General features: G+C 36.4%; 3 protein-coding genes across 3 annotated transcripts in view; 2 read left to right on the plus strand and 1 right to left on the minus strand.

The window, feature by feature from the left end:
• Positions 1-5736, plus strand: part of LOC137388339 (putative leucine-rich repeat-containing protein DDB_G0290503) — a 36297-nt gene extending 30561 nt beyond the window's left edge. The window contains exons 26-31 of the mRNA XM_068074825.1: positions 1160-1282; positions 1669-1851; positions 2985-3173; positions 3386-3553; positions 4121-4258; positions 5560-5736. Of these exons, the coding sequence (XP_067930926.1) occupies positions 1160-1282; positions 1669-1851; positions 2985-3173; positions 3386-3553; positions 4121-4258; positions 5560-5736 (978 nt within the window). The remainder of the gene's footprint in view (positions 1-1159; positions 1283-1668; positions 1852-2984; positions 3174-3385; positions 3554-4120; positions 4259-5559) is intronic.
• Positions 5737-5817: 81 nt separating this feature from the next.
• Positions 5818-13578, minus strand: LOC137388673 (EKC/KEOPS complex subunit TPRKB-like). Its single transcript, XM_068075135.1, has 4 exons — positions 13428-13578; positions 7473-7595; positions 6484-6657; positions 5818-6181 (listed from the first exon to the last, which is right to left on the minus strand). The coding sequence occupies exons 1-4, from the start codon at positions 13572-13574 to the stop codon at positions 6092-6094; spliced, it is 534 nt and encodes a 177-aa protein (XP_067931236.1). The 5' UTR covers positions 13575-13578; the 3' UTR covers positions 5818-6091.
• Positions 13579-14223: 645 nt separating this feature from the next.
• On the plus strand, positions 14224-15795 carry LOC137388727 (leucine zipper transcription factor-like protein 1). The gene is made up of 4 exons (XM_068075181.1): positions 14224-14778; positions 14888-15038; positions 15135-15284; positions 15513-15795. Exons 1-4 carry the CDS (start codon positions 14270-14272, stop codon positions 15621-15623), a joined length of 921 nt encoding a protein of 306 aa, XP_067931282.1. The 5' UTR covers positions 14224-14269; the 3' UTR covers positions 15624-15795.
• The last annotated feature ends 2 nt before the right edge of the window (positions 15796-15797 follow it).

Here is a 15797-nt window from a genome sequence, read left to right on the forward strand (position 1 = left end):
TCATCAACACTGAATTTCATACGGGGTTTCAGTCCCTTATTTTCACCAATACAATTTTCTAAATTCTACGCATTTATCTAGCAATAAATGACCACCTAGGGTTTAATTTTAAAACAAAAATTAAGCGTTTGTACATATAATATTACAGGGCTTGATTCTAATGAATGAATGGATTTTTGATAAAGAACATTTCTAAAATAAGAATTTCAAGCAATAAATAGCACTAAAGCAAAAAGCCTCACAACCAACTGAAGGCATTTTGATTTTTGGAAGCCACAATATACTTATATAAATCTCAGTGTTGGTCTGTTGTTCATGCGTCTAGTTGTAGCGATAAGGTTAGAAGAATGAAAAATCCGCTTCGCACTGGTATTGAACCCTGAACCTCCAGTTGCGCAGACAGGCATTCTATCTATTACACTGTGCATCCAACTGGCCATACTATGGAATAATTGTGAACGTCATACTTATTACACCTGCCAATCTTTAATGCTGATTGATTAAATAGCAGGCTTGAAGATCATGATTGCATGATAAATCGTTACGCAATCTGTTAATTTAACGCTGGTTTTAGAGAGACGGATGGCTCTTATTATAGTAAATATTTAGATTAGATCAATTTACTAGCTTAAGTTACTCAAATTCACTGTGTAATTATTTTGTTACTCGCGCAATGCCGGGCATTTACCTAGTAATATAATAAACATTTGTTAAAGTTTTCATTATAATTGAACAAGTAAAATATTGTTAGTTTACAGAAATAAATGAATACATTTAGACTAAATAAAACCTTACAATTTCTGGACTTATTCTCGTGGCAAGCGCAGACTTACATATCAAGCTTACATAGACAAACCCAAAACTAACCACTTTGAAATTGGAGCAATTTATTAATATTTGAGGTAACAATATTCTGCCTGTCAGTTTATAAGTTTATAGTAATTCAGGGATATGTCAAGTTACAAAGTAAATGCCTTCAAATTACACATCGATGTCTATGAGCGTTTGTTAGCTTATAGAGTGTAAGATTACATATATGTTCTTCTTGTTGTATTCTACTATTCTTTGTCTCAACAATTTGACAGAGTTTAATTCAATTTGGCAAGTTTTATGTGTAGAGGAGAGTTTCTGTACACAGCTGAACTCCTGTCTATTTTAGGACAAGCAAATAGAAATAAGGAGACTGAACGCTCATATCGAAAAAACTGAAATTGAAGCAGCAAAGCTTGGAGCTGCCAAGGAGAAGGAAATTGGTCAACTGAAAGACGAACTGAAATTGAAGGTAGGCAGGTTATATCTCTAGATGCTATATGATCGTAATAACACCTAATAAGTATAGGGGCGAAAATGCTGCGTGAAATAATCAGCCTCATTCTGTGTATTTTTAGTTATAAAAAAATGGCTGTTTTTTCCAATGTGTTGTCATACTGGCCAATCATTACACTGTGTTCATATCAACACACGTAAAGCATTTGGGAAAACTTGACGTTTGGTGTCAGAACACCTAGATTTATTTAATTTTTGCTGAGCGGATCTAATCGAGATTCATCAGTCAGATATGATTACCTTAGCTGATGTTTGAGTTGACGCACCCTTGAAGACGGAACAGTCAGGTATCACTACGATAGAGCTGTAGGTAGCCCGTCAAGTATTTGTCTCTGTATGTAGTTAGACAAGATCAATACCGAGAAAGCTCATCTGAATGTTAAGAAGGGAACTGAAGCTAGCAAACTCAAACAAGAGAATGACAAGTTGGTCGCTGGGCAACGAAAAGATCTTAAGATCATCAGTGAGCTGCGAGAGAAGGTTAAGGAGCTTGAGAAAAAAAAGGGAGAGCTAAGCATGCAGAAAGTAGGTTTCATATAGCAAACTACTTCCTGTGTTTATTTACTTCCTGTGTTTATTTACTTTCTGTGTTTATTTACTTTCTGTGTTTATTTACTTTCTGTGTTTATTTACTTCCTGTGTTTATTTACTTCTTGTGTTTATTTACTTCCTGTGTTTATTTACTTCCTGTGTTTATTTACTTCCTGTGTTTATTTGCTTTCTCTGTTTATTTGCTTTCTGTGTTTATCATTACAGCCTTGTCTATAGGTAGAGGCTATTGGTAACAGTGAGCATACCAATGTAGCATCTTTTTTCATTTGTCAAAAGCTGTCTCATCATTCATTACCAGTTGTTGCTGTAAACAATTGCCTTTTTAAACTTTTACCTATTCATGCATTCTTTAGCCTGCTAAACAGGAGTTGTTCTTACAGAAGCTCCTTTGGAAAACATTTTGCCTTTACTTTTGCCAAGTCGTGCAATCTAGGAAGCTCCCATTTCAGTTTTTGCCGTACCTTCATTTGTGACACGCTATCCCCCTATTAATTGTAGCCTTTCCTCCTACCCACTACCTCTCTACTGACCCCCACCCTGACATTCATTCCTATTTCCCTCCTGACTCAACCTCACCACTTTTCTGTTTTTCCAGGTTTTCGTCCTACATCATGATAGAAATTTTTGCATTTATGTTCAATTTTGATGATTTTTGGCATGAAACCAGTAGAACTACATGTATGCTTATTCAGCTACAATTTCAGCCCATCATAAGACCAAAACTCATATGAGTATATATATACATGTTTATATACATGTATATATACATGTATATAAACATGTATATAATATGTACTATACTACCCTGATAGCTATATTGTGTTATTATGAGCGACTTTGTGGTAGTTTTTTGACTTCTGCAGAGAAGCCACTTATCAGCAATGATTTTTAGATTTACTGGTTTGCATAGGTTCTGTATAAATGCTGAATCTCCTTCATCCCAGATAAGTTATCTAATAGTCACTACAAAAATTAGGCTAGCTGTATCCTGTCATTTGCAAGTTCTAATTGCGAGAATTTAAATTACATCAAAGTAACCTCCTAAGCTTTTATCTGCTTTACATATAGGATAACAGCTACCATTCTATGCTTACCTCTATCCATAGGAGACGCTAAGTACAAAGACTGAACAAATGAAGAAGGAGCTAGAGAGATGCCAAGCGGACAAGAATTATTATGAGAAGATGGTCGAGAGGTTAAACGGAGAGATGGAAACGAGAATAGCATCTGTGAGGCAGAACAGCACTCGGGCTCTTCAGGTCAAAGATGAACACACTGCTGAAGTCTACGAAAAGGTATTGTGACTGAGTATATCTATGAACTATCTCAATCGCTAGAATAGACATTAAAATTAGCTAAAGACTGTTGTTTAGTCGCATTATGCTTTCATCAAATTTGTATATGACTTCCTTCAGTCTAGTCTAAGAAATAATCATATCTCAACCATTTTTTGCCATTCTCAACTGAAAATGTGATAGACATCACATCTGCCACTGTCTGATCGTAGTTGGAGAAGATTGCTAGGGATAGAGGAAACCTTTCTACTGAGCTGTATTCTTTACTGCAAGACAGAGAGGCCCAAATCGAGTCCCTCAGTTTACAAGTAGAAGAAGTAAGCACTTCCCTGGACAAGGCTGAGAGTGACTTCAAGGTCAAACTTGAGAAGAAGAACAAGGCAAGCTATACTAGGGTTTGGGTCTGTTTAAAGGAATGTCTAAGCTCCTATGTTGTGTTTGACGCAGTTGTAGGTACATCTGAGTAGTATATGTTAAAAACACAGACGGAAGTTATAACTATACATATAAATATTTAGCCATGTATGTCGTCATATGCAACAAGTTTGACAACCAATGATGCACAAAAAATAACAAGTTGTCTACTCTTGTTGCTGTTACTAAAATGCAAGAGGAACCAACTTTTAACTTTACAATGAGTAAGAACTAATTGTTCGTTGTCTATTAAGCCTACTTGCCAGGCTCCTAACTAAATTTGCTAAAATTGTTAGCAAGTAAACTATTACTCCACGTTCTTTTTGTGTACTGAATGTGCACAAGGTGCGATCGTGTTTGATCATTGCATAATTAATTTAGTTGCATATGATAGAAGGTGAAGGTCACAGGTTATAGGCATTTATAAAGTGCAGCCAAAAGGTTGTAGAGGATATCAAAGTGTAAGGTTGCGCAATAGATGTAGCCAAGTTCATGATTGTGTAAGGATGTGCAAACATCTGTCGGGTTTATAGGAGGTAAAAACGCTGAGGTCTGAGATAAAGAAGATGGGTACAGAAGGAATGAAATTGCTCGAGCAAAGGGAGAAAGAAATACTTGAGATGAGAAGTCATCTTCGCAATGTACTCAAAGTCATGGAGAACAGAACTAAGGTAAGTCTTACTCAACTGCCTTCATATCCTTTTTGAAAAAATTGTAATCTTAAACTCTTATGTCTCCAACTTCTCGTTTTGGTCAAGCAAGTGGTTGTTTCCGAGACATCTAACCTTCTGGAAAATGTAAAGTCAAAATGTAATTTGACTCTCAGTTAGACATCAAAGGCTATTCTACAAAGGTGACGCACGAGGACCGAAGCGAATTTTACAATCACGGTGATGCATTTTATTGATCTACACTCCTGTTATTTCACTGCTACATGTATCTGTTTTGTGGCATTAACCTCAAGACATTCAAGTTATAGCCAAACATTGATATATAAAGTGAAGGTCAGGGTACACACCAGTAAAATACATCCCCGGCGTCTAGCGTAGATATTTCATGCCCTTATATCCTTATAGTCAGCTATTTCAGCCTACACAATTGCATCAGTTTTATATTTACCAACAAAGACCAACACGTTCGTTTCGAAATGGTGCATCAACAATATATTAGCTACGCAGAATATGCGATTCATCAGTGTAAGAATTCATTATAATCTGCTTCAACTATAAACGCAGTGAAACCTCGGTATTTGAATGATTCGAACAAGTCACGACTCGAACAAGAAATTACAGAATATTTTGTTTCGGAATTCGAACTGCTAAGCGAGCATTGATTCGATGGTGTCAGTGTGAGTCAGCCTAAGGGCGAAGATAGACTTACACTTTGTGTATGTTTTGTACATTGCGCAACTGTCAAGACCATGATCGAGATAACAGCAAAGTTTGACAACAACATGCATCTTTTACCTTCCTTTTTACAGTTATGTTTTAGATCGTGCATTAATTCTTTTTTTCAAGAAAGTTATAAATTTATATTATGTCTAGGAACACATTGTTCGATATCTCCCTTTTTTTAAGGAGGCAAATTGACTCAACAAAAATCTGGAAAAATTTATTTTCAAAAACTGGGGAACCACTATACTTAATTACAGTGCATTAAAACAGATACATTTAAAAAAAAGTAAATGTAAAAACCTAAACTATACAGTAAACTAAATTATTGAAGCAATAATTAGTAAAACAATTTTTATTGTTACTCATTAATTGATAATTACTAATTGTTACTATCTTAAGAGACACATTTATGGAGCGTAGGCTAAGGGGAGGCTAAGCAGTGCACGAGTTTGGTTTGATAAACGGAAGGCAGTAGTCTGACAGTTGTACATTCTACTATTTGGCTTGCTACAGTAATATTACAGTGATTCAAAGAGTATATTCTCAGTCTTTGTATATATATATACACATTATTACAGCTATCTAGAGACTCAACACCAGCCCTCATGGCTCAAGACTCTGCAAATGAATACAGAGAAGTGAAACACACCAAAAGTGCATCCAATGGAGGGATCAACCAATCTTTACCTCCAAGATTACAGAAGTCAGCGTCAATCGCGAGGAACTCACTCACCCGTAAATCTTCTAAAAAGTAAACCCAACATGTTTTTCTGTGTCCACAGTCTCGTCTCTATTGTTTGTGAATATACACTATATTGAAGACCTTTTTCCTTGCTTTATTTTCACTTAGTTTAAAAGAGAATAACAGAATAAGAGATAATCAGAGTACATGCTGTTTAATTAGCGGGTAGCAATATAGAACATAGTATATAAGCATGTGGTGCTCTTAAGGTGTGCTCTACATAACTGTTTGATCACCGATATGACTGGATCTTTCCATACTGTCATGCACAGGCTTTGTAAAACGTTTTCTGAATTCACATCGTTCATAGCTGTGCAGGGCACATGTCGATGGCTGTCAGACACTTGTCGATGGCTGTCAGGCATGTATCATGCAAGGAACTCCTTACCAGCTATTCTACTGATGACTGCGTCAGAAAGACTGCCAAGCAAGAGCTCACTTTCTTCTATCTTATATGTCTGCAAAGATTGATGAAAATGAGATAACAGTGCGCATTATGTCTCAAGATGCAAAGGTATTTGAGCCCTGGTGGTATTGGAAACCTAATACAATTTTCCAATAGTATTGGGTCTAATCTGTACTTGAACCATTTAATACAGAGTGCAAGTACTGCATTAGAAACCTGATAGAAAGCTAATCTCAGAAGGATTGAGCGGATATGCAATACATTATCATCAGCTGCAAAAGTTAAATTAAAAATTGTTTATTCTTACAAATCACCAGTGTTCATGGAATAAATAAGGCAGCATGATAACGCCACCTTTTTGATAGCTTCTGTAGAGTTGAAAGAGGATATGTCATCCAGTGACCTGCACTCCCCACCAGATAATGCTATAACTTCCTCCATGTCTTTTTCTTTCTGATGGCCCAGTGTAATAGCAACAAACTCCTTATCTGTTTCTTGCATACTGAACAGCTTAAAGGCTTGAGAGATCTACAGCAAGAATAGAAGTAGTCCGAGGTTAAGATATATAACATCCAATCACAGAAAGTTTAGGTATTACTGACAACTGACTGATGTATGTATATTTATTAAGTCGTTAAAGACAGCAACTTGTATGAAAATATAATTCACTTGCAACCCTATTTGATGGAGATTACCATTTACGCAGCACAAAAACAAGATGATAAAAGGCGAGCTAAGAGCACAATTACAGTGCTTTCGGAAATTAAGAGACCACCTAATAATTCACACCTCTGTTCATCTTGGCGCCATTGCAGAGGCCGATTTAATCCACTCGATTATCACATACCGCACATAATTGGATGCAAAAAATTTCTTGTAACAAAATAAAACAAAGGCTTTCAGTCTCACTTTATAGCAGACGGAATTAGTGACATCTTTTAGTGCCCGAGAACAGCTAAATTACAGACATCCAAAGGCCCTTATCACGCCACCAATTATGTTGCGATAGTATCACAAAATTAATTTGTTGAAAATACAATACGCAAAGAACTAGACTATCCTTTGGCTCCCCAAAGTCAGTTGTCATTTTTATTGAAAAAATTAATTGCCAACAGCTGCTTATTAGAACCTCACTTCATATTATTCAATAGAAAATCCTGCATCAAATGATATATGGTTTGTTGATTTTTTAGTAAAATTAGGGAAGTTAACCATCCCTCCCAGCAAATGTCTTAAAATGTGAGGTGGTGTCAAATTTCTGACTACATAACAATGTCAAGGTAAGTGCCACGCAAACGAGATAAAAATAGGAAGTCATCGAGACCATGATGAAGGTGTGTAACCTGTTTGTTGGGAGAGAGCTGATAGATGATCTCTGAGTATATATTTCTAGTGACCATGCAGTTTTGTGCCTGGGATACAATCGCCTTGAACACAGCAAGATTGAGCTGGTCTTGGTTGAGTATCTGCAAGAACAGTAAAACTTGCAGCTGAAAGTTCAATAGTTACAGTATATAGAAAACTACTCCTCAGCCAAGAGTTTATTAGAGTATATTATAGTGCACTCTATAACATATTAAACATACTGTAAGGTTGAATAGAGCACTAGTAGCTGTGCTATAAGAGAGGCACATTCAAGTATCCCACTCTCTTTCATGAAATATGAGTTAAGGTTATTGTGCAGTGTGAGTACATGCCGAGTTTAAAGCTACGGTAGGAAACTACTTACACTTGTTGTCTTGGAGGTGATCCACTTAAATCACTCCAAACAACACTTTGCTGCTAATTTTATGGTGTATATTAACGGTTTTGGGGCAATTTTAAAGATGGTACAATATGACTGTTCTCTTATTTCGTCATTCCAAAATAAGCTTATTTTATGGATGATTTGATTATTTGACTTACACTTAGAATACTTACTTATACTTACAATATTGAAACTCGGCAAACGCATAATTTCTCTTTACAATATGAAACATTTATTTTTATCTAAAATCGGTAACAAAATGTGAAAAGTATTAGCTAATGTGTGCGTGTGAATATTCATTATGTAAGTGTTTCTACGTTTCTTCATTAAACCCGTGCGATTTTGGCATTGATACAAGGTCGGCGCAGGCCAATCCGAGCGGCCAAATATTAATCAATTTGCAGGTGATTCACTATCAGCACGTTTGTTTATAATCTGATGTGTGAAGGTCTTGTATTTTTTAAGCGCTGCACTGTTTGTATTTATGCACTGTACTGTCCATAAAGTTTAGATGACACTGAAGTTTAGATGACGCTATTTTTATTTAGTTTATATACCTTTCATGAAAAACTTAAATTATTTTACAGGCTGGATTTAGATAATAATTGGTTTTAAGACACCCATCTATATTATTCTAAATCGGACTAAACATTCCTAACTTCCGTTCCTGAAAAAGCTAGGTTTCGTCACATATTTATAGGCGGAGCTTGTAATGCCGACTGTGTTGTTTTCGAAATGAATATTGAAACGCTTTAAAAAAGCCTAAATGACTTTGAAGGTTAGTGGACTAATCTTTATTTTTAGAACAAAATCGGAATTAGCGCGTCTGATTTACCTAGTAAATACGATAAAAGTTGTTTGTGACAGTTATGGTTTAACCTACAAAAACATTGACCCCTGAAAGTGTACACTCTTGCCGGTGCCAATCGAAATTCTCTCTAGTAGCTTTAGTGGTGTACCCCTGATTAATGGGACATACAAAAACTTATAGATTACTTGTTTTAAGGTTTAAAAGCAAATCTTCAGTTTTTATTGTTACAATCTGTTACAAATTTTTGGCTGTTCTGTTTGATATTCTGGGCTTCAAACAAAAGATGACAGTTGATTTACTCTGAACTCTCACAATTACGAATCACAATCTTGTCTGATAATAAAATAGCGTTTCAGCTGCCAAAGTCAAATCAAGTTTATTGTATAGGAAGGCGAGAGTAACTCCATTCTCATCTCTTCGGTGGTGCCAAATAAAAGCATACATTAATTAGCTGCCTATGGAAGATATCTAGTACCAAACATGGGTTTAGCTGTTGTGTAACGAAAGTTATTCTACATTTTACTCACCGGTTTAGTCAATAATTGTGCCAGCCATACTTATTCTGGATGCATAGCTCATGATCTGCTATGCATATTCTTAGCAAAACTATGTTCATTGTAGATATTGTTCATATCGTGGTTCATTGTAGATTTTGTCAAAAAAAAATTATACGAATAAATGACTATTCAACATCAACAATCACTTTGTTGTATGGAAATATCACCAGAACAAAATACAAACAGAGAGGAGCCGGAACACAAGATTACACAAATACATACAAACAGAAAGACACTCAACGCATCAAAATATCCAATAATCAGGAAAGCACCAACTAGTAATTTCAAAACTTCAAAATGAGAAGAATTCATCACAAACGATGAATCAACCAATCTTTACCTCCAAGATTACAGAAGTCAGCGTCAATCGCGAGGAACTCACTCACCCGTAAATCTTCTAAAAAGTAAACCCAACATGTTTTTCTGTGTCCACAGTCTCGTCTTGTTTATACAACACCAATGTCGCATCTCTACAGGTCGACTTAGACGGACTGAAAGAATGGAAAAGGCAATGGGATATGGAATTTCATCCTGCAAAATGGTAACTCGTCCCCCGGAAGAGCGTTTCCGCTGCTAACCAAGTCCACCTGTACAATACCGCTAAACCGAAAGCATCAAAAATTAAAAATTTTGTGGCAGTCTCATATCAATGGCACCTCCACTGAAGCGAACTCCACCTCAGATTTTATTAGGCGCAATATCCTCACAACATCAGAGATGGTTAAAGTGACTGCGAACAAACAGCTTGTGCGTCCTGTGCTGGAACATGCCTTAAGATCTCGAAATCTCAAGATGCCTCAGCATCTTGACATTTTGCACCAAGCGGTACCTCTGAAAAACTGAAGGCTGTGCAGTGGCGAGCTGTGCGTCTAATCTGTGGTGTTAGGAGAATTGATAGAAAGACCAGTACCACGAGTCTCCTCCAGTGCCTGCAGCTACTACCATTATCGAAATGCCACCATCTTCAGTCCATATCACCATTCAAACATAAAGGTTGACTTGCAACAAAATTCACATTACAGTTATTTGGTATCAAAAGATTCACCATGTCTTACTCTACTGTGTTGTAGGTGCCAAATATGTGGAAATGTGATTACAAGCTCTTAAAAGCTCAAGAACGAAAAGCCGCCGTAGATTGGAAACTTATAATTTCTCTGATGCAGTCATGACAGTTTGGTTATTGTCTTGTCACGTGATGTTCTCACGTGAATTGAAAGACCAATAAAAAGCTCAATATAAAACTTATCGTAGCACTAGTTTATGACAAAGCTTCGGGTTTTACCGAAGACCCCGTAACAAATATAGATGCTCTCTACTTTACAGTTTTGTTTCGGTATGGTCTAACCGGCAAGTCGTAATCTGATCATGTGACGCAATACTTCGCAAATAATTTCTGCAGCACTTTTCGATTATCACAAGTGACCAACAGGCTCGTCATGATTATCAGACAAAATGATATGTACTCCTTCAAGCTAAGGCTAAAAAATTAAACGAATATTTCCGGTAAGTTATAGGATATCACTGCTAAAAGTGACGGCATTACAGTGACGATAAAACAGACATGTAAGAACAATAGACATGGTTTATTGAATGCGTGAAGTATATTTGTAAAAATATTTTGACGAATAAGGTTGTATGAAAGTGTAAACAGAAACCATTTTTCACGATTACGTCACATTTGAGCCGTTTTGGAAAGAGAATCCAAACTACGGCGGTCTTGTGTGGCTGCGATTAACTGTTCGTTTTGAGCTTTAAAGAGCTTGTAATCACATTCCCACATATTTGGCACCTACAACACAACAGAGTAAGACATGGTGAATCTTTTGATATCAAATAACTGTAATGTGAATTTTGTTGCAAGTCAACCTTACTCTTTCGAGTCGAAGCCCGTCAAAGCCCATAAAACGAGCAATGTCTCAGCGGCTGGATCCCGTATTTCCCGAAATAATTCAGTATTCGATAGACCTTTTTTAAAATTCTTTATTCATTAAAAAAATCGTTAAAAATTAAAATTAATAATTCCATCAATTTCGGTAGGCTTTATACTACTTGTTTGAGGCTATAAATAATCCCTAATACGCATGTGCAAGCAAAACACGTTGTAAAAGATTTGATCTTTTTTGGAAAGTTATTCATCGTGTACGCACGCAATTGTTCAAGCTCGGCTAAAAAGTTTGTTTAGAGGAAGACATCGACTGGTTTGGAAGTGAAGAAGAGGATACTAGGTCAGAAAAATGTGGAGAAGACGATGGAATAAAAAAAGATCAACAGAGTGAATTGGATTGCGAAAGTGACAGTGCAACGGCTGGCGATGAAACCGGGAGTATTTAAGGATTTCCAAGGGGAGCTGACTTAAAACCAAATGAATTACGTTTTGCTGACAGCTTGGCAGGAGTAAAAGTTTGAATTTTTAAACAGGTAAATTTTTTTTATCATTTAAAGCTTTTTATAACATCGGCCATTGTAAATGTTATAATTACCGAAATGAATAAATATGGCTTTCAGAAACATTGCGATGCTTCGGAGCCTGTTGATGGTAAATACATTTGGCGAGTTATTTGTTTAGCTATGCATACAAATATTCTTAAAAAGCCCACTATGTTGTCTTACTGCTCCACAATCCTTCATTATCTACGCTGATTTTTAATAAAAATTAAAAATAGAAAGCAAAATAGAAACAGGTTTTCTTTTTGCTGACTATTTTGAACAGCTTGCTGGCAATAAATTGTTTAAGTTGGAGGATGTTTTTGCCATGATATACGACCGGTTATATTCTGTTTAGCTGTCTGGTAAATTTATATCTATAGATGAAAGCTTGCTGGTATGGAAAGGATGGCTCAGCTTCAAGCAGTATATTCTATCTAATAGATCTAGATTTGGAATAAAGTTATTTGCTCTCTGCGATGTTGTCTCTCGCTATGTGCACAAGTTGTATGTATATATCGGTGAGGAGCGAGAGCTAGCTGAAGGTGCAGTGAAGTCACTTGTGGAGTATTTTTGTGCGAGTCATGTTTTGATCCTTGTCATGTTAACTAGATTTATTTACAAATTGTATTTTATTTAGTTTCTACAAATGCTTCATTGCTTCGTATTGCTAGCTTGTACATTGTTACATTCGCTGAAATGTCATAATCTATTGTATTTGTTGGGCATTGGTATGTTGTATTTGTGGTTTGTTGCTCTCCTCAGGGCACTCACCTAATCAAATAGTTCAGTTCTTATATTGTTCTGCAATCTAGCAGTCCATGATTTGCTGTTTCTGCTCATAAGAAATGTTGCTTCCTGTCTTTTGTTGCTTCCCCAAATGTGTGAATACAGATTCACCACTTAATTTTTCTTGTACACAACCAGTTAATCTTTTCTGCAGCACACATGAATCTGTGCAATGAGTTTATATGCAAAATTATTACATGTACATATATCTATAGTTTCAATAAACACATATAAATTTGACTGCAGAAACCAACTGCGAATAAATAGATCTCGAGTTGCAAAGACTTGCAAGCTACCTGGAGGAAAAGATCTCAGTCTGTAGGAAAATATCTCAGCTTTCAGATGCATATTCAGTTGTAGCTTCATGCCAATTTGCATGTAAGTTATAGCGAAGCTTAGGCGACCATGTGAGGCCTCAATTTTCTGCTGGTCTTTTGGGTCACGCACTGAGAATTTCGAATGGCCCTCCCGTAATGCTTCGGAGCTCATAACTCCACTTTTAAGGCTCTCCAACGACCAATTTCTTTTGCAAATTGTTGTGAATTTATGAATCCTTGCAACTAGTGTTTATAAAACATTGTCATTTACCTTTAGCATTTAGAAAAATGCAATGGAAAAGGAAACATGAAAATAAAAAAATCATTGCTTCAAAAATCTGAGACTTTTGTTGGTAAGCATTTGCAAGCTATCTGCATAGAAAAAATATCCGCTTGTAGAGAAATTCCTCAGCTTTCTTATGCATGTTAGTTTATGTAATTACCACAATCGTGATGAAAGTTGCTGCAATTTTATGCAGCCATGTCGAAAGCTCAAATCGCCCTAATAATTGCCCCGTCCGCTGGTACTTTCCCAGCCGTAAGCCGGCCGTCGCTAAAGGATTAAAACCATAACAATGCACGGTCCATATAAACCTACGATCCTGCAGTGCGTTGGTAAATTATGTCTTGCCAACGGACGAATTAGTACTAACGTTTGTACAGTTGAGAAGTGATGACGAAAGTTTGCCGTCCAACAAAGATTTCCTTAAAATCGGACCATTAGAAACGTTGATGATGACCGCTATACACGCCTGCGTATCTTCCAATGTAACAGTGTTATACGACATTGCCTGAAACATGAAGACGCGCCAGATAATTCAATGAATATTCTTAGGTTGTAGCGAAAACTTGTCGCGAGATGATAGGTTTGATCCTGTCTTCATTCATGGTATTTGGGCAACGACGTTGCATCCATTATTACCATTCTGCAAAACACGTTAGTTCGTAATCTTTTATTTTTGTGACAACTAAATAAATAAAAAATTTATTTGCCAGCATATTTTAAAATAAAATAAAAACTATAAAAATATTCTGAATACAAAATTGCAGTGGACAATTTATACTTTGTTTGAGATTATTTGAGAAAGAGTTAAAAGAAAATTAACATGAGAGGATGACTTCAAATAAATTATAGCAACCATAATAAATCAATTGATAGTTACTTAGCTATCATTTAACAAAAAATAAGGATGAAACGTAATTTAATGTTAAATAAAATTAACTAATAATAAAAATGATTAAATGACTTAATAAAACCTGTATAATAAAATGCGTCAGTACTGTTGTACCTAAACAGCTTTACGTTATCGATTTGAGGGTTCTCATCTTTACCATTTAAACTGCGGGGCGTTGTTGCAACGGACGTTCCAATTGAAAGTCGCACGACTCTTTTTAAAGCGTCACCTAACGAGGAGCTTCCATATTGATATCTCCTTGGTGCAACGTAAATTTAACATTCTTTGGCTCTGCAAAACTCTGTCGAAGTTAAAACACAATGTCGGGCACCGGGGCATTAGGTTTAAACGATCATCATCAGGCTACGGTAGTAAACTATATGCGTTTTGCTAAATACCAAAGAGGTCAAAGACTGCGCTGTGTTGACGCTTGCTTTGAGGATTTGAAATCTAGCAGATTGTTTGAGAATACTTACACGGCTGACGAGGTTACGGAGATGCTAGACGGCCTCCTGGTTGTAGTCAGAGGAGAAGTGGACGATGAATTGTTGAACACTTCTCATACAAATGTTCTTTTAATGAGGCAGCTTTTTCAACAAGCTGAAAAGTGGCATTTGAAATTGCAAGCCGACATATCCGAGTTAGAGAACCGAGAGCTTTTGGAAAAAATTAAAAATTTTGAAGAAGCAGAGTTTACTGGTACTTCACGTGACAGTGATTTGTCAAATCTAACGACTAAGTTAGAGCCTCTAAATGACAGCGGTACCTCTGCTTTGTTGTCAATGAAAATTCAAGACCTTGAAGAGGAGAACGAGCGACTTAGATCGAAGTGAGTGTCTCATCTTGCTCTGCGTTTTGGTAGTTGATAATTTTTTCATTGGCTAAATCCTTCAATTGTTCCTAAGATTGAATGTAAGTGTTTAGGGTTTTTGTTTAAGATTGGGATCTGTTGAAAAACAAGCGATTGGCATCTCAGAAGAAAAATCTCAACTACTCTCCCAGCTGAGATCAAAAGAAGGTGAGCTCTCAGCGGCTGTGAATAAAACGGCAAACTATGATTCTAGGGAAGTTGAAGATCTTCAAAAACAGGTAGGTCAGTGTATGAGCAATATGCTTTCATTGTTTGCATTATTTGTGAATATGACACCTACATCGTATTCACAAAGTTCTGTTGCTTTACATTAGTTGCAAAAGTTAAAGGGCGCAATGGAAGGTGATGCAGGACAAGCCAAATCCAAAGCTACAGAACTTCAGTCAAATCTGATATCCTCGAAACATGAACTTTTGAAGGTTCAGGAAATGCTCGAAATGGCAAACATGGAATTAGAGAAAAAGGTGGGATTTTATTTGCCCTATCCATCAATTAACCGTGTCTGAGATAGATTTTGAAGTTGCCTTTGGTAGACATCTAGGACAGACGAATTGGTCCACCAGTTGTTTTGTTGTGGTCAAGTAACAAACTTTTAGTTCAAGAAGCTCAACAAACATTCATGTTTCACACGCCTAGAATGTTACTTCATCAATTATCTCTGCTGGTTACTCATACACAAGTCTTTTGAGCAGGTGAGCCAGACAACACAATTCAAAAACCTCAAGCAAATGCTGCAGAAAAAGAATGAGCAGATGAAAGACTTGAGACGGCGGCTAGGAAAATATGAAGGGCTGGATGATTAGCTCAAAGAAATGACATTTCTTATCTTCGTGCAATTCATATCAATAGTGGTTATTAGCAGAGTTTTCAGGTTGATCAACTTTTGTTTTTAATCAAATCTTTGGGGCGCCCCTACTAAAGGGACTATATTGTATATTGCATCACAATCACTCAGCGCATTTTTTTCGTCACACCAT

Source organism: Watersipora subatra, chromosome 2, assembly GCF_963576615.1.
Source record: "Watersipora subatra chromosome 2, tzWatSuba1.1, whole genome shotgun sequence".
In the NCBI taxonomy this organism is placed as follows: Eukaryota; Metazoa; Bryozoa; class Gymnolaemata; order Cheilostomatida; family Watersiporidae; genus Watersipora; species Watersipora subatra.